General features: G+C 44.2%; 1 protein-coding gene across 3 annotated transcripts in view; it reads right to left on the bottom strand.

The window, feature by feature from the left end:
* Positions 1-18,651, bottom strand: part of CCDC13 (coiled-coil domain containing 13) — a 130,921-nt gene that overhangs the window by 69,824 nt on the left and 42,446 nt on the right. For all 3 annotated transcript variants that reach the window (XM_030197579.1, XM_030197595.1, XM_030197589.1), the window contains exons 5-6: positions 18,053-18,142; positions 9,875-9,991 (exon numbers count right to left, since the gene is read on the bottom strand). In XM_030197579.1, coding sequence (XP_030053439.1) covers positions 9,875-9,991; positions 18,053-18,142 — 207 coding nt within the window. The remainder of the gene's footprint in view (positions 1-9,874; positions 9,992-18,052; positions 18,143-18,651) is intronic.

Raw genomic sequence — 18,651 nt, 5'->3', positions numbered from 1 at the left:
GTTGAGATTCCACGCAGGCACCACTGAGTGCAGAGGAGGGCGCAGGTGATTAACTCCCTTGAGAAAGCGCACCACATCTGACTGCGAAGCCAGGGAAGCACCCTTCAGGCGGCCCCTGAAGCAAGCCAGAGCCGCTACCTGGACTTTAAGGGAACTGAGCGACAGGCCTTTCTCCAGACCTTCTTGCAGGAACGCCAACACTGAAGAAATTGGAGCAGTGAAGGGAGAAAGTGAGCCTGCTTCACACCACGCTGCAAAGATACGCCAAACCCTGGCGTAAGCAGTAGAAGTAGAGCGCTTCCTCGCTCTCAGCATAGTGGCGATGACCTTGTCTGAGAAGCCCTTCTTCCTCAGACGCTGCCGCTCAATAGCCAGGCCGTAAGACCAAAGGGGGAGGGATCCTCCATCACCACGGGACCCTGATGTAACAGGCCCTGCTCCACTGGCAGCCGCAGAGGATCGTCGACTGAGAGCCTGATCAAGTCCGCATACCAGGGACGCCTGGGCCAATCCGGACCCACCAGGATTACCCTGCCGGGATGCTTTGCCACCCGGTCTAGCACCCTGCCCAACATGGGCCAGGGCGGGAACACATAGAGAAGCTCTTGTGTTGGCCACTGTTGGAGAAGAGCATCTACTCCCAGGGATCGAGGGTCCCGTCCTCTGCTGAAAAAGCGCGGCACTTGGCAATTGGCCGATGACGCCATCAGATCTAGGCTCGGCTGGCCCCAGCGCTTCGTGATGTCCAAGAACGCCTGAGCAGATAGCTGCCACTCTCCGGGCTCCAAGGTATGGCGACTGAGAAAGTCCGCCTTGACATTCATGACTCCGGCAATGTGGGCCGCTGAAAGCTGCTCCAGGTTCGCTTCCGCCCACTGGCAAAGATTCATAGCCTCCTTGGCTAGAGGGGCGCTCTTGGTACCTCCCTGGCGGTTGACATAGGCCACAGCCGTGGCATTGTCCGACAGGACCCGTACAGGCTTCAACACCAGTACCGGGATGAACTCCAAAAGCGCCAACCGAATGGCTCTGAGTTCCAGGAGGTTGATAGACCACTTTGCCTCTGCAGGAGACCAGAGCCCCTGCGCTGTCCTTCCCAAGCAGTGGGCTCCCCAGCCCGACAACGAGGCGTCCGTCGTGACGACAATCCACTCTGGGGTCACCAGAGGCATTCCCGCAGACAACTTGTCTGTCTGCATCCACCAGCTCAGCGCCTTGCGCACTGCTGGGTCCAAGGGAAGGCGCACAGCATAATCCTCCGACATCGGAGTCCAGCGCTGCAGCAAAGAGTGTTGAAGTGGTCTCATATGAGCCCTGGCCCAGGGCACAACTTCCATCGTGGCCGTCATAGAGCCCAACAGCTGCACATAGTCCCAAGCCCGAAGGGGAGAGGCTACTAGGAACTGGTCCACCTGAGCCTGAAGTTTGACAATCCGATTGTCTGGCAGGAACACTCTGCCCACTTGGGTGTCGAATCGAACTCCCAGGTACTCCAGGGACTGAGTCGGGCGCAGCTGGCTCTTCTCCCAGTTGATGATCCATCCCAGGGAGCTCAAAAGAGCAACTACCCGGTCCACAGCTTTGCCGCACTCTGCATAAGAGGGGGCTCGGATCAACCAGTCGTCCAGATAAGGATGGACTTGTACCCCTTCCTTTCGTAGGAAGGCCGCGATGACCACCATTACTTTGGAAAAGGTCCGCGGAGCAGTAGCCAACCCGAAAGGGAGGGCTCTGAACTGGAAGTGTCGTCCCAGGACTGCAAAACGCAGAAAGCGTTGATGAGGAGGCCAGATGGGAATATGCAGGTACGCTTCCTTGATGTCCAAGGATGCCAGGAACTCCCCTGCCTTCACTGCCGCTATAACAGAGCGGAGAGTCTCCATGCGAAAGTGCCGCACTTTCAAGGCCCGATTGACCCCTTTGAGGTCGAGGATAGGCCGGACAGAACCTCCTTTCTTTGGTACCACAAAGTAAATGGAGTAACGTCCCTTGCCAAGCTGACTTTCTGGCACCGGAACGACCGCGCCCAGGCGGATCAGATTGTCCAAGGTCTGCTGCACTGCCACAGCTTTGACCGGAGACTTGCAGGGAGAGAGTACAAACCCGTCTTTTAAGGGTCGGCAGAACTCTAGTTTGTAGCCGTCTCTGATGACTTCCAGCACCCACGCGTCTGAAGTTATTGTGGTCCACTCGCCCAGAAACGAGGACAGCCGTCCTCCAATCTGCACTGGGGCGTGGACCAAGACCCTGTCATTGGGTACGAGACCCTGGGGGAGGACCGGAGGGAGCACCTCCGGGACGGCGGTCTCTGCGAAAGGAATGCTGCTTGGGGGAGAAATTCCTCTTGAAGGAAGAGGGGGCAGAGGAACCCGACTTGCCCGGGCGGTACCGACGGGCTTCCTGCAACCGTCCTCTGGAGGTACCGGGACGAGTACTAGCCCGAGCCCTGACCTCTGGTAATTTCTTGCCCTTAGACGTGCCGAGATCGGTCACGATTTTGTCCAGCTCGACCCCAAAGAGCAGCTTGCCTTTAAAAGGCAACCTAGCCAGGCGGGATTTAGAGGCGTGGTCAGCAGACCAATGTTTCAGCCAAAGCCACCGCCGCGCAGAGATTGTCTGAGCCATGCCTTTCGCTGAGGCCCTCAAGACATCATACAGCAAGTCTGCCAAATAGGCTAAGCCCGATTCCAGGGCCGGCCAATCAGCCCTCAAGGAATGATCCGAGGGGGAAGCCCGCTGCACCATAGTCAGGCACGCCCTGGCCACATAGGAGCCGCAAACTGAGGCCTGCAAACTTAAAGCAGCCGCCTCAAAGGACGACCTTAAGGCCGCCTCCAATCTTCTGTCTTGGGCGTCCTTTAGGGCCGTGCCACCTTCCACCGGCAACGCCGTTTTCTTAGTCACCGCAGTGATTAAAGAATCCACGGTAGGCCACAGATAGGCCTCACGTTCACTCACAGCCAAAGGATAGAGGCGGGACATAGCCCTAGCCACTTTAAGGCTCGCTTCTGGGACATCCCATTGAGCCGAAATTAAGGTGTGCATGGCATCATGCACGTGGAAGGTTCTAGGCGGGCGCTTCGTCCCCAGCATAATGGCAGAGCCAACAGGGGCTGAGGGAGAGACGTCCTCCGGAGAGGAAATCTTCAAAGTGTCCATGGCCTGTAACAACAGGTTGGGCAAATCCTCTGGGCTAAAAAGCCGCGCTGCAGAGGGGTCATCCGCTCCATCCGAGCGGGGATCCGTCTCCTCCAAGGAATCCGCAAAGGACCGTTGGGAGACCTCAGACACGCTGCCCTCATCTACATCGGAGGAAACAAATTCCTCCAAGGCCTGGGAATCAACCCGAGGGCGTTTACCTCTGGGAACCTCAACCTCTTTACCAGACGAGGGAGCAGGGGCAGCGTTGTGCATGAGGAAGGCCTGATGCAGCAGCAAAACAAACTCGGGGGAGAAACCCCCCAGACTGTGCACTTCCGCAGCCTGGGCAACAGCCCTAGACGCACTCTCAACCGGCGCTCGCAATAGCGGGGGAGAGACATGCTGCGCATCCAAAATGGCGTCCGGCGCGAAACTCCGCGAAGGAGCCGCGCGGGAAGAACGGCTCTTAACTTTAGCCGCTTCTGTGCCGTCGCCCAAATTAAGGGCGTTCATGGCATTAATGTCTCCAACCTCAAGGGCGGCCCAAGAAGAAGCCGTCCGAGCCGCGTGGCCGGCCAAGATGGCGGAGGCGAGGAGCGGGGGATGGGCGTTTATGGCGGGAAAAACCGCCACGCCGGAGGAAGGACCGGGACATTCATCGGTCACGAAACTGTCACCCAACAAGGGCGAATCAGGCTTTAAGACCCCCGCATCCCCTCTAGAAGCGCTCAAGCGACCCGGGGAGCGACCCTTTGCGCCCTCGCCCTCCGACGCCATATGCCACGAGGAGAAGAATCGGGGAACCCCCTGCCCGCTATAAAAGGTAAAAATTACCTGCTGTCCGCTCCGAGTTGTAACGACCTGGTGTCCCAGTGAGTAGCTGCAATAGACGCTTAAATAAACGTCGAAATAAACGCCTTTAAGGACGTTCAAAATTTTTTTTTTTTTTTTAACGGAGCCAGCGGGAGGGGGGAGAAAAGGAGGGACCTGGCACCACCAGGTTTGCACTTGCTCAAAAGAGCCCTCAACCCCAGGCACTCAACAAAACCTAAAAATTAGGCTTGGAGGCCTAGCCAGAGCTGCTGCTGTGTGTGACCACCACCTGCTGAGATAGAGAACATACTGAGGAGTTTCCGGCAGCACATGACCACATATAGGGAGGCAAAAGTTTGCTCTCTATCTCCACCTGCTGGTAGATGGACACAACCCACCAGTCTATGGATTGATCAGCTTGATGATATGGAATCCGTGCTAAAATGAAGCCATTTTCACTGCAACATGGATTCTCTGGTGGGCTGTGAGGTTGTCCTCAATAATGCTTTTACCACACCTTCTATATGCAACTGTTTTAACTTCTGAATGGATTCTATGGTTCATTGCTACTACTACTACTACTTAACATTTCTAGAGCACTACTAGGGTTACGTAGCGCTGTACAATTTAACAAAGAGAGACAGTCCCTGCTCAGAGAACTTACAATCTAATAGACAAGTGAACGGTCCACCAGAGAATCCATGTTGCAGTGAAACAATATACATGCCCTGAGTGTGGTAAAGGCTTTAGGCAGAAGGCAGGCCTCACAATACACAAAAATCCACAATCGAGTGAAACCATTTAAATGTTCTGAGTGTGATAAAAGCTTGAGTTAGAAAGAAAGCCTCACACTGAATCTGAGAATCCACATAGGGATGAAACCATTTACATGAACTGAGAAGCTTCAGTTGCATTAGGACAGGTAATTACGGAATGTACACTCTTGTTGTGAAGTATGGAAAAATAGCAGTCTGGTATTTAGATATATGTAATGAGACCTCCTTTTTATCTATAGATCTGATTCAAAGCCCAAATCTACTGATAAACAATAGACACAAGGCTCAGATGTCATAAAAAATAGAAAGCTTGGCATCAGGTATAATAATGGAAAAGTGGCATCCCAGGAAAGCAATAGGGCACCCTAGGGGGCACTGCAGTGGACTTTGTAAAATGCTTCCAGGTACACATCTAACCATTGCTCCCTTACCTTGTCTGCTATGCCCCCCAAAAACCTACTACCCCCAACTGTATACCACTACCATAGCCCTTACGGGTGAAAGGGGCACCTATATGTGGGTACAGTGGGTTTCTGGTGAGTTTTGGAGGGTTCACAGTTTCCTCCACAAGTGTAACAGGTTTGATTCTACAGCAGCTTGAACTTTGTTATCCTCTATGAATGCTTTCCTGTGACTGAAACTTTTTTTATGGTCTGTATCCTAACGGCTTGATTTTGTGCATTTGGACATTTTTTTTGTTCGAAAATGAACTGAAAAACAAAACGTCCAAATCTCAAAATGTTTTTCAAAACAATATTTTCGAAAGGAAAAGATAAGACTTTCTTTTGTTAAAAATGACCTTCTTTCCTGTTCAGAATTTGGACGTTTTGTGTAAAACATCCAAATTCAGATTTAGAAGTCATATCGAAAATGCCCCTCTAAGTAGTGTATATTCGGGTACAGTAGATGTTTTTTCTGTTACTGAAGGACTCACAGTGAGTTTGTATTTGAGGCAAAGGAGAGTTAAGTGAGTTGCCCAACTTCACAAGGAGCTGCAGTAGGATTTGAACCGGGTTCCCCTGGTTCTCAGACTGCTGTTCTAACTATAAAGCCAACTCCACATAAATTGTAATTTCAACCATACTCTATCCAAAATTGGAAGCTGAACATGCCTATACTCAAATGCATAAAATACACACATTCCTGTCACTGCGGGTGCTTGTACACAGGAGGAGCTGGCATATATGTGCAAAAAATCTTTTACAAAATTACTCCCTTTACAGTTGTCTGGTGTGCTGAGACAGACAGAGAGAGAGATCCCCCCCCCCCCCCCCCCCCCACCGAGACACTTCTTCTGTACTGAAACCTTGGATGTATCAAAGTGGCACTAACACAGGATATTGATAATTTTATGCATTTAACCATCTCTGGGACAGAAAAAATGACAATACATTCTGTAGCACATACCTTGCATGACAGCTTCAGAAACATATGGGAGAAGTGGAGACGCTTACTAGGCTAGGAATGAACTGTTATTTTCTTCAAAAAATAAATGAGTGCCAGTTTCAGTGTTACAAATGTCTAAATGCTCCAGCAGGGGCAATGTGATTAAATTACCTCTGGGAAAAACTAGTATTTGGATTGTTTGATTAAAAAAAAAAAAAAATGTGTTTCAAGCAAATCTGGACACCTTTTATTCAAAATGGGTCCCTTTTACTAAAGGTTAATAAGTCCTTAACGTGCATTTAGCATATGAAAACAGGATACTGCATAAATGTTTTAAAGCATTTTGTGCTACTTTCCCTGTTTCCATGTGCTAAACCCTGAGGTAATGATTTTTAAAGTATTTTCCTCTAAGTGGCATGGCATGAGCGGGGAAATGTGTTATCCAGTGAGCACATTATGATTAGCACATGCAAACTTGATAATGCAGAATTAACATGGGAGAATGTACTGCCTCCTAAACAGGAGGCAATAAAGTGCATGTGAATTTAATTTTATGCAGGTTCTGGGGCTAATGGGAACATTAGCACCCGACCTGCAAAAACACATAATTGAAATGCCCTAAAAAGTACCATTTTAAAAATCTGTGTTTAGTATGCAGGAAAATCCCATGTTACCACACATTAAAGGCTAGATTATATATATATATATATATTGTGCCAAAAACAATTGGCGCAGACTAAAGCACTATTCCATTATCCATGCTTAAAGTTAGGCACGGTTTATAGAATAGTGCTTATGCCAGGGGTCGCACATAAACTTAGGTGCCGCCATTTGCCCCAATCGGAAATGTAGTGCAAATGCTTGCATCTAGATTTATGTGCGGAGCCCCCATATTCTATAATTATGCCTGTAACTCAAAACCAAGCCACCTTGAAACACCCATGACCCTCCCATTTCCACGTCACCCCTTTTTTGGGCCGTGTGGAAAAATTATGTGCAGATCCCGCGTCTAAATTTATGCATGTAACTTCTAATTGGCTCCAATTGGCTCGTTATGTAATTAAGTTGTGTGTACAAATTTGGCACGCATAATTTTTTATAGAATTCAAGGGTAAGCCCAAATTCTAGCACATTTTAGTAAACAGGCCCCTATATGAATTAACAATAACCAACTAGTTTAAAGTTTCTGAACTTTGAGCTTTTGGCTATAAATTATGGAACCAGAAACTTGACAGGTGTAATATGTCCAGTACTACCTTCTGGATTGCGACTCCATAAATGAACTTGGGTTTTTTTTTTTAATTCATATATTTCAATATATCATCACAATACGTGAGTATGCAATCGGCATTTATACAAGAGGCAAAAAAGAAATAAAAGGAAATATCATTAAGAGCCTTTCTGTCCACAAGTTTAGGAAATTTGGAATCCAAGAATTTAGAATTTAAAAATAAAATATATAGCAATAATTAAGGACTAGTGGTTACAACCTCTGGTTCAGACCCCAGCCTGCATTTAGGGAGGGTACACAACATTCAATTCCACTCTAGCATCTAGAAATTCTTTTAACTGTTTTGGGTCTACAAATTGAAACTGTTTACCCTCAAGCATTACATTACAATAACAAGGAAAGCGTAATATGAAAGTTGCTCCCAGTGCCACCACCCTAGGGCGGAGTTCCGAAAAGGCCCTTCGTCTCATCTGTGTAGGCCTTGAGAGATCAGGAAAAATACGAATTTTTGAGCCCAGAAACAGATTTTCTAAGTGTCTCAAGGAAAGCCTTAATACGGCATTCCTATCAGGCTCCAGCACAAAAGTAACAAGCAGAGTCAACCTCTGAGTAATTATCTCCAATGAATTTTCAAGGAAAGAAGTAAGATCCATTCCTTCCCCTGCTATCGGGGGATTTTCTTCCACCACTCCACCACTCCTGATGTAATAAGCCCGAGTAAGGGGAGGCAGTGAGTCCTTATCCATTCCAAGAATATCAATCATATGAACTTGGGTTTTTGTTCCGTTTTGTTGGGGAGAGAATTTTTGTGCTGCAAGTTACAACTGCTATCCAGGCAGAGTTAGATATCTTTGTGCAGCGCCAATGATGATTGAAGCAATATCCAAGTACTATCTACATGTCCTGTGTAATGTTTCCTACCTTTTCTGTTTTTGTAGTTTATATCTAGATATGTTATTGGTATTTCCATGAATAAAAATAAATGCTGAAATAAAAAGTATTCAGTTTCCTGCACTGAAGACCCAGCTGAAAAAATGGCTGCAGTTTACAGAGTTTGTCTGTAAGTATGTTTCTGTGGAAATATTTGCAAAACAGCTCATCTACATAAGCATACATCATAAGACACACCAAAAGTATTAGTTTGTAACCAATACTCAAAGAAATACATAAATGTAATGTATGCGAGAACTGAGCAGACATCAGTATACGAACCAAAACCTCAGCAGGCTACTGTAATAAAGTGCCTTAAACTTGGCTTAATCATTCATGCCAGTAAATGGTACAAGCCACAGCAAACCAGATTATAAATTAGTACTTTACTTGTGCAGACAGACACTTCACTAAGTGTCTCCTGTGACTTAAAGGTCCATTTAGAATATGCTCTATTTAGTCCAAGTTCTGATGTAAATCAATGTAAATCAATAAAAAAGTGCTGAAACGTATCTTGTACAACTTGACAGCTAACTGACATTTTTGTGTATTCCATCAGGACTCAGAATTGAATTAATCTGCTTTTGATGTATTATCAAATATTTGCTGTTATGGAACAATATAAGAGTGGTGATAGTTTGAGCAAATTGGTTGACGGATGATGGTGAACTGACCTCAACTCAGCTTTTTACTGGACTAACAATACAGTCTGATAGAAACACAGAAAATAATGGCAGATAAAGACTAGGGCTACATTTTGAGTAAATGTTTTTTTTAAATCACAATTAATTGCATGATTAAAGGACCAGAATCTCCCTCCCTCCCTCCTCTCCCTTCAGGGCCAACATCTCTCCCTCTCTCTTCCTGCCTCCTTCACAATGTATAGCATCTTTCTCATCCTCCCCTCAACCTCTGCATCCAACATTGCTTCCTCTCTCTTTCCTTTCACCTTCCTCTGTCCCCAGGTCCAACATTGCTCCCCCTCCACTCTGCCCCTCCCCCAGGTCCAACATCTGTTCCTCTCTTCCCTCCCTCTCGTTGTTCAACATCTCTCCCTCCCTCCCTATCCACTTCGATCCAATATCGCTCATCGCTCCCTCGCTCCTTTCCCTTCCTCCTTCCCTCCGCTTCACTTCCCAGTCCAACATGTCTCCCTCTCTCTTCCTTCCCTGTTTCTCCTATTGTCTACAATCTCAGTCTCCCTCCCCTTCATCTCCACATCCAACACTGCTTCCATTCTCTTTTCTCTCTCCCTTCTACCCCCCCTCCCCCCGGTCCAACATCGCTCCCTCTTTCTTCCCTCCCCTCCCATTGTTCAACATCTCTTCCTCCCTCCCATCCAACATCACTTCCTTCCCTTCTTCCCTCTCCTCCACACCCCTGTCCAACATGTCTCCCTCTCTCATCTGTCCATCCCTTCCATTGTCTAGCATCTCTCACTCTCCCTCTGAGTCTAACATCGTTCCCCTTCTATCCTTGAACAGGTGTATTAACAGGGGGCTATTTTTGCAGTTGATTTTCTTTAAAAAGCACAACTCTCGTTTTCATAAGGAAAACTTTGAATGGACATGTGATGTGGTGTTGCTATACATCATACCTTTTGTGCTATCTTCAGTTCCTGCTTTATCACCTGGATCTGGTTGCGATACTCTGTCATCTTTAAGTTGGCTGCAGATAGTTTCTCTTGCAAAGCTTTCAGCTCTGGGTTCTCCAGCTTTAGAGAAAAATATCAGTACATATTCAGTTCACAGACTATGCAGTATTTTCTATTCATTAGGATAGGGTGGCAAGATACCGTTCTACAACCTTATATTACCAAATTGTTTTCTCTAAGAACTATACACAGACCTATTCCCTAGTATTGTCTGATCTAGGTAGGATTATTATTTACATTCTAGGAAAACAAAGGCTTAACATCTTGTAAGTAACCTGAAGATTCTATCCTATCACTGCCACTTTGAGACTTTTAAACGTGAGAAAATCTGAATGGATTCACATGCTCTGAATGTGCAGTTATAGGCAAGGCATTTTGTCTTCATGCCAACCGCTGCAGAAGTGGGTTCCTTTGGTACAGAATCTCGACTTTGCCACAGAATCAAGGGAAATGGTCCACCTTGATCATTGTACTACTACTGCTACTTATTTCTATAGCGCAACCGGACGTACGCAGCGCTTTACACTAGAACATGGAGAGACAGTCCCTGCTTGATAGAGCTTACAATCTAATTAGGACAGACAGACAGGATACGTGAAGGATAAGGGTTAGGACAGACAGGACATATCAGGGATAAGGGACAGTTGAAGGGAGGATGAAAAGGTGAGGGTTTTGAAAAGGTGAGTAGGGGTTAGGAGTTGTCCCACCTTTGCCATGTCTGATGCATAGATTTGTGCACAATGGGGGAAATTCTATAAGTGGGCACTTTCTTTTGGGTGCCCTAATGCCACATGCTGAAAGCCTAGTCTATAATGGTATTTATCTGCCCAGATTCCACTGAAGAATACAAGCATAACCCATCATCGGTATACCTTACAATTAGGCACCTTCAGTTATACCAATCATAGACCTGGTACTTACTGCAGACACCCAAATGTGGCAAGAGGGTGAACATTTTACAGTATTCTGTAAATGGAAGCCCCACATATGCCTTTCTCATGCTCAACCCTTGTGAATGCCCCCTGTGTATTTACAAGATGTGCCACTTATACATACCCTTACAGAACAGTGCTCAGGTGTTTTCCTGTCACTTGTGCATATAAGTGTAAATGTATCCACAAAAGTGACACTATAGTGTACATTTACATGCACAAGTGGTTAAGTAAATGCAAGTGCCCATTCCTACAATTAGGGGGAAAATATGAACTGGGCAGCCTGAGCTCTACCCTCTAAGATTTTGCCATAAACTATCACACAAGGGCCCAGTTTTGAAATGAGCAAGAATGTCTAGACTGGAAGAAAACAATAGCTGCTTGAGAGAGAAGAGGAAAAGTGGGTGGTAGTATAGTCAGAAAATTTGTTATTACATTTTATAATGTAGCTTGTGTGTTAGGAGAGAGTGTAATATTATAGTTGTGCTACTGCCTTTTACTTCCCCAGTGAGAATTAGTGAGTTTTAGGATCAGCTGTATTTTGAAACTTTTATTTATGCTTTGCATTTTTTTTATGAAGTTTATTGTTTTATAATGAATGTAACATATTTTTGCTCAAAGTTTATACTGTCATGGTTCCCTTTTTTGGGGTATATAAGCCCAAACAGAAAAAGTGATATGGTAAGAGAGGGAAGAACCACATTTGGAAAGGAAGAGATGGGTTGTAGAGACAGAAGAGAAAGAAAACAACAGGAGAAATAGAAGCATAGGTTAAAACTGTACAGACTAGGAATGGGACCAAATATAATGGAGAATCATTCAGGAGACCACCAAGAAAACTAGCTATAAAATTCACTACCAGTGGTACCATATTTCTGTTACTTTGCAAAGAATGGAACATAATACCTCAAACTGTTTTTGGCATGGTTGTGGAGAAGTAGGATCTTTTCATCATATATGGTGGATCTCCCTTATGATAATTTACTACAAGGAAGTGATTTCATGAGTTCATAATATTAATTGGAGGTTCCTTCCAATAGATTCAGCAGTAATCTTGCTTGATCTCTTATCTCATGTACTCTGCACCATAAAGGGCATGTGGCCTTAGTAGTACACCCCGTGACAACTGTGAGGCAGACTGCAGCCCCATAAAGGAAATCCCAAACTAAACCACAAGTAGACATGTAGCTACCATTAATCTGTACTATGGAACTGAGGAACAGTTGTCACTATGTACTGAAATTTATTTATTACATTTGTATCCCACATTTTCCCACATAGCAGTAGGCTCAATGTGGCTTAGAGGTTCTGGAAAGGAGAGTACCAACTCCGGGAATATATACAGAGTGGAAAATAGAGTAACATAGTCAACATGTGATAGTACCATTGTTTGAATTATGTTACGGAAAGTTTCCCTTGGGAAGAATTGTTTAATACATTTGAGTTTCCACATTTCATGGAACATTTTCTTCGTGGTGGCAGAGGCTTGGCTCTCCAGGGTTAGGTTGGTGTCAATAGTAATTCCAAGGATCTTCAGTTTGTCCGATATTGGGAGAGTATGTTCCGGGGTTTTTATGGATGAAGGGAGGTTTGTTTTGTGGTGAGAAGAGAGAATAAGGCAATGAGTTTTTTTTCCTTGCTGAGTTTGAATGCCGATTCCCAGGCATCCATTAAGCTTAAACTAGTCTTTATGGCAACAGTGATTTCTGTTGGATTAGAGTTGAACGGTATGTAAATGGTGACATCATCCGCATACAGAAAAGGATTAAGATTATGCTTGTATAGGGCATGAGCAAGGGGGATCATCATCAGATTAAATAATATGGGTGAGAGAGGTGAACCCTGGGGTACTCCGCAATCGGTATTCCATGATGGTGATATGTTAGTACATAAGCACCACCATACTGGGAAAATACCAAGGGTCCATCAAGCCCAGCATCCTGTCTCCGACAGCAGCCAATCCAGGCTTCAAGAACCCGGCAACCCCCCCCCCCCCAATTTTTTTTTAAAATAATGTTCAATGGACTTTTCCCTCAGGAATCTGTCCAAACCCCCTTTAAATTCCGTAAGGCCAGCTGCTCTCACTACATTCTCCGGCAACGAGTTCCAGAGTCTAACTACACGCTGAGTAAAGAAACACTTCCTCCTATTTGTTTTAAATCTACCATATTCTAGCTTCATCTTGTGTCCCCTGGTTTTGTTGTTGTTTGAAAGTGTAAACAAATGCTTCACATCTGTCCGCTCATTATCTTGTAGACTTCTATCCTATCACCCCTCAGCCCTAACCTTCTCAGCCTTTCCTCATAGGGAAGTCGTTCCATTCCCCTTATCATTTTCGTTGCCCTTCTCTGCACCTTCTCTAATTCCTTTATATCTTTTTTGAGATGCGGTGACCAGAATTGGACACAATACTCAAGGTGCGGTCGCACCATGAAGCGATACAACAGCAATATAACATCCTCACATCTGTTTTCCATACCTTTCCTAATAATACCCAACATTCTATTCGCTTTCCTAGCTGCAGCAGCACATTGAGCAGAAGGTTTCAGTGTATTGACGACGACACCCAGATCCCTTTCTAGGTCCGTGACTCCTAACGCGGAACCTTGCATGACATAGCTGTAATTCGGGTTTCTCTTACCCACATGCATCACTTTGCACTTGTCAACATTGAACTTCATCTGCCACTTACACGCCCAATCCCCCAGTCTCGCGAGGTCCTCCTGTAATCTTTCACACTCCTCCTGCGACTTGACGACCCTGAATAACTGTGTCATCTGCAAATTTAATTACCTCACTAGTTTTTGTTTACTTGATAAGATCTCGTGGTTAGGAAACCCTTGATCCATTTGAGTATATTCCCTCCTATGCCTATCTTGTCGAGTATTCTTAATAGTATATAGTGGTCAACCATATCGAATGCGCTTGACAAGTCGAATTGAAAAAGGAGTATGTGTTTTGTGTTTTTGTTACATTTGTACCCCGCGCTTTCCCACTCATGGCAGGCTCAATGCAGCTTACATGGGGCAATGGAGGGTTAAGTGACTAGCCCAGAGTCACAAGGAGCTGCCTGTGCCTGAAGTGGGAATCGAACTCAGTTCCTCAGGACCAAAGTCCACCACCCTAACCATTAGGCCACCACTCCACCTAATGTGATTTCCTTTTTGAACTTGGCTAGGAGAGTTACCAGGACGGTTTCTGAAGTGTGGAGAGATCTGAAGCCCGACTGTGATTCATGAAGGATTGAGAAATTGTCAATGTATTCAGTAAGTTGTTTAGCTACAATGCTTTCCATCAGTTTGGTTATAAGTGAATGGATGCCACAGGTCAGCAGTTGGTGATATCGTTAGTTTTCTTTTTGGTGTCTTTTGGTAATGGTGTGAGTAGTATATTACCTTTGTCTTTGGGGAATATACCATGCTGGAACAAGAAGTTGAGGTGGGAAGTAAGTTCAGTGATGAATCGAGTGGTGGTGGTGGTGGTGGTGGGGGGGGTTCATTAGATAATTGGGGCAGGTGTCCAATTGACAGTAGGCTGTAGAGATTTTATTGGTTGCTAGTGCTATTGTTTCTTCTTATGTGATCTGGGCAAAATTTGTCCAAGTTCAGTCGGCTGGGTATTCTTCTAAGCGTGGGTCTAGCTCATTAAATAAGGTATCAAGGTTGATGTAGTCCTATGACATATTTTTGCGTAGATCGACAATTTTGCCTTTGAAGTAGTTAGCAAGATCGCCTGCTGTTGGGATTCCTGATTTTGTTGAGAAAACTGGTTTTGTGTCTAGTAATTTATCCAGTACATAGCTTGTATAACTTTTTCATGTCTTTGTAGTCAGAACCTAGTTGTTCATTATAGTAGCTCCGTTTGGATTTTTTGATTTCATATTTGTATTTTCTATGTGATTCTTTCCAAGCATTTAGATTTTGATCGTTTTTGTTTTTCTCCAGGCTTGGTCGAGTTGTCTGGTTCTAGATTTTAATTGTTTCACATTTTCGTTGAACCATGGGGTCCTGTTCAATTTGTGAATAGTTTTTGTTCGTAAAGGAGCTAATTCATTTAGAACGGTGATACATCTCGATTCCCAATCTGCAAGATAGTTGATGGAATCGACCAATTGTTGTTGTAAATTGATTGCCAAAATGCAGTTGTGTCCACTGTACCACTGGTTTGGTAAGATTTTTTTTCATCAGCTTTGAGATGCCCATTCTTCAGCCAATGTAGGGTCAGATTTAATTTGAAGTGATCTGACCATGGAATTTATGTCCATTTGTGGTTAACAACTAATGATTTGGTCTGATGCAAATTTATGGGTTAGCAGGTCAAGTGTGCGGCCTTTTCTGTTCGTGGCATTCAGATGTGGCCATTCGAAATCCCAAAGTTGGAAGAATTCCTTACAATCTTGGACACCAGTTGAGTTTGGGTCTTCTAAATGAAGGTTTATGTCCCCAATGACTAGTATGTTTGAGTTAAAGGTACAAGTGGCCGATATGAAATTCATTAGGGTTATATATGCTTTGCTCCAAGTGCCTGGTGGTCTGTAGGATAGGACACAATTTTGATTGCCGGCTACACTTTTATGCTGCAATCTGATTGAGGCAATTTCTAGTTGAGGTCATTTCTAGTTGAGGTGTGACTGATTCAGCAGTGGTTTCTAAAGTGAGATGGGATCTGTAGATTATGGCAATGCCTCTGCCTCTTTTACCTATTCTGGTCCAGTGTGTAATGTATCCTGGAGGGCAAAGGTCCAATATTATGGGATCTTTTGGTCATGGATCCAGGTTTCGCTGATGAAGAGTAAATCTAAAGTTTCCGATGTGATCCAATCTTTTATAATTTCTGTTTTGTTTACTGTTGATCTGGCATTGATGTAACCTATTTGAATTGTAAGGTATGGATCTTCCGTAATGGTGAAAGTGGGAACATTTATTAGTTGTCGTTTGTATGTCGATTTGGATTTATTAGAGCTTTTTTGTGTTGGTTGTGCAGTTTGTTTGTGGGATAATGTTTTGCAATTGTAAGTTCTGTTGCCGGTTTGGTTGAGGCTGGTGTGTCTGGTAATCCTGAATCAGCTGCGTAGTATTGGTATGGTGTTATAATCATCGAGAGGTGTGGCTAACAGTATTTGAACCAATGTTAAGGAGTAGATTCCTAGGAGTAATTTCATTACGTTCATTCTGGCTCCTTTGTGTAATAGCGAGTGCTTTTGGTTTTACACTTTTTCAGGGGATCCTATGTGATCTGTTGCGTGTTAAATGACTTCAAGAATGAACTCATGGGGGAGAGTGGAGTGTTGTTACGGGTAATGTTTTTTATGAAGTGAGGTTTATCTGGACTATGTTCGTGAAGTAAAGAAGGAGTGTGTGTGTAAAAGTATGAGAATGATGAAGGATGAATTCGTGGGTGTTTATGATATGGTACCCAGTTATGCTCTGCTTCTTTTTCTCAAGGGTGTATCCAGTCGACTGGTAATTGTGCCATTTAGTGTGTGAATGTATGACGGTGAGAGTATGTTGGAGTGTTGATGTGGTTCGAGGACAGTCAGTCGTGGACTTTGCTCATGGGTCCAAGGTCATAGGCTCCAATTGCAACTTGGACAATCCTGCAAGTGTCAGACCTTCTATTTTCAGGTCTTCCCTTCCATTTCCCTCTATGACCTTGGTAGAGACCTGTCCCGTAAGGAGTAAGGATCCTATCCTCTGATTTGGCACTTTTTTCACCCTTTGCAGTATAGTGGTTTCTTTGTCTGGCCTGCTTTCCGATTTGGTTGGGGAGATGTGCTATATTTGATTAGCGGCTAGGGTTCTTGTATCTTTTTCTGCACCACTTCTGAGGCCTGTCCCACTATGATTTCACTTTGCTACCTTCGTTAGGATGATAGGGGCTCCTCTCCTCTTTCTATATGAAATGCAGACTCAACTTTACTGGAACACTGTAATATTACAGGAGTCTTCAAATAAATTCAAGATATTTCTACATCTGTTGGCTTCATATATACATTGCTTTCTTAACTGGGAGCAGTCAGTTGTCCGTAAACCAGATATATGCCCCAGCACTGTCAAATATATAGTATCTGCTTTACAGAGGCCGATTTCTTCTTGTTCTGAGTGCTGGAAACTGCTCTCCCAATGTACAAAGGAGCAGAGGACTTGAAGCAGGTGAAGAGCTCAGAAGGCAGCGCACATTCAAATAACAATACAGTTAGGTACATAGGTTACTATGTACCTTTGTAAGTGTAAACGCTTTGAAAATACATCTCTGAATCACCTATGCATCAGTAAAGCCCCATGAAGTGTGGACTTAAAGACAGATTCAGAGTAACAGAGTACCTAATGATATAGGGCATGATATACAAAACGTTATGTTAAAGTGTAGTAATATTATACATTGTGGTTACCTTATGTATTATTTCTAAAGATAAGGAATATGTTTCCCCATGTTGCTTGTACTGTATTTGGAATTTTCTTTGAATAAAAGAGTTTTAAAAAGAAAGAAAACAGAAGAAATTGAGAAAGAAAGGATATTAAAAAAAAACCACCCAGAAACTAACTAAAGACTGAAAAAAAAGTATAAATAGAATGACTGAACTGAAATGTTTGTAATAAAAATGACGTTGTGTGTAGCAAGAAACATAAAACTACAAGCAAATATTCCTGAATGCCAAAGCAGAACCTTGACAATTTTGTTACAGAATTTTATTCCCCTTGCGGCAGAATCTACCTCTGAGCCATTGTTTGCTGTAAAATAAAAGCCACAGGATAACATTTTGATACAGTGGAATTTATACATATGAGCTAGGGGTACTTCAAGCACTCATAATTGATCCAAGGAAGGCAAATAATGATATGCCTCTGCAGCCAGCAGTTCTGCAGGTGCAAACTGAAAAGTACACATCTGGAAGGTATACAGGGAGGTTTAAAAATATCATCTCTGCATGTATATACGTTCCCTCCCTCAACCTAACATCACACCCTTTTCTTCTGCACGTAAGAGTATGCTGCAGAGATGACACAATTAAATCATGAGAAGCAGGGAGGAAGGGAAGGCCATTGTCTCTAACCAAGATGATCCTTGCTTGACTAAGCATGCTGAAGGATGACTTGCCTTCAGCCCTCAAAGTCAGCCAAGGTACTGAGGTGTGAGGAAGGAAGCTAGGAAGTGGATGAAAAAGCGGGGGTAAAAGCATGTTTCATACCGCAATTCCTTCTGTAATTCGTGGACTGGGTTGTTTCATTCCTGAGCCTTTGCCACCCAGAGACTGGAGGTTTGCCATGACCGTCTGAAGCTTAAAGAGAAAAATTGCACATTTATATGGCAAATGCATGTGTTTCCCCACATAAAATGCCAAAACACTTCAGAAACCATTTCAACACAAAAGGCACGTTTACAGTAATTCAAAACATAAAAGCAACCATAGCTAAAATAGAAGGAAATAACTAACACCTATGTTTACTAAGCGGCGCTATGAGCGCGTTAGCGTTTTTAATGCGCATAAATGATTTACGCACATTAAATGCTAGCGCACCCATAGAAATGTATAGGCACGTTAGGGTTTAATGCACTTTAAAATTACAGGCTAACGCACCTTAGTAAACATACCCCTAAGTCATTTTCATTTCTTTTCATAGTAACATAGTAAATGACGGCAGATAAAGACCTGTACGGTCCATCCAGTCAGCCCAACAAGAAAAACTCATTTTACATGGTATATGATACTTTATATGTATACCCAAGTTTGATTTGTCATTGTCATTCTCAGGGCACAGACCGTAGAAGTGTGCCGAGCACTCTTCT

This window comes from Microcaecilia unicolor, chromosome 1, assembly GCF_901765095.1.
Source record: "Microcaecilia unicolor chromosome 1, aMicUni1.1, whole genome shotgun sequence".
Lineage (NCBI taxonomy): Eukaryota > Metazoa > Chordata > Amphibia > Gymnophiona > Siphonopidae > Microcaecilia > Microcaecilia unicolor.
This window is presented reverse-complemented; position numbering and strand designations above follow the sequence as displayed.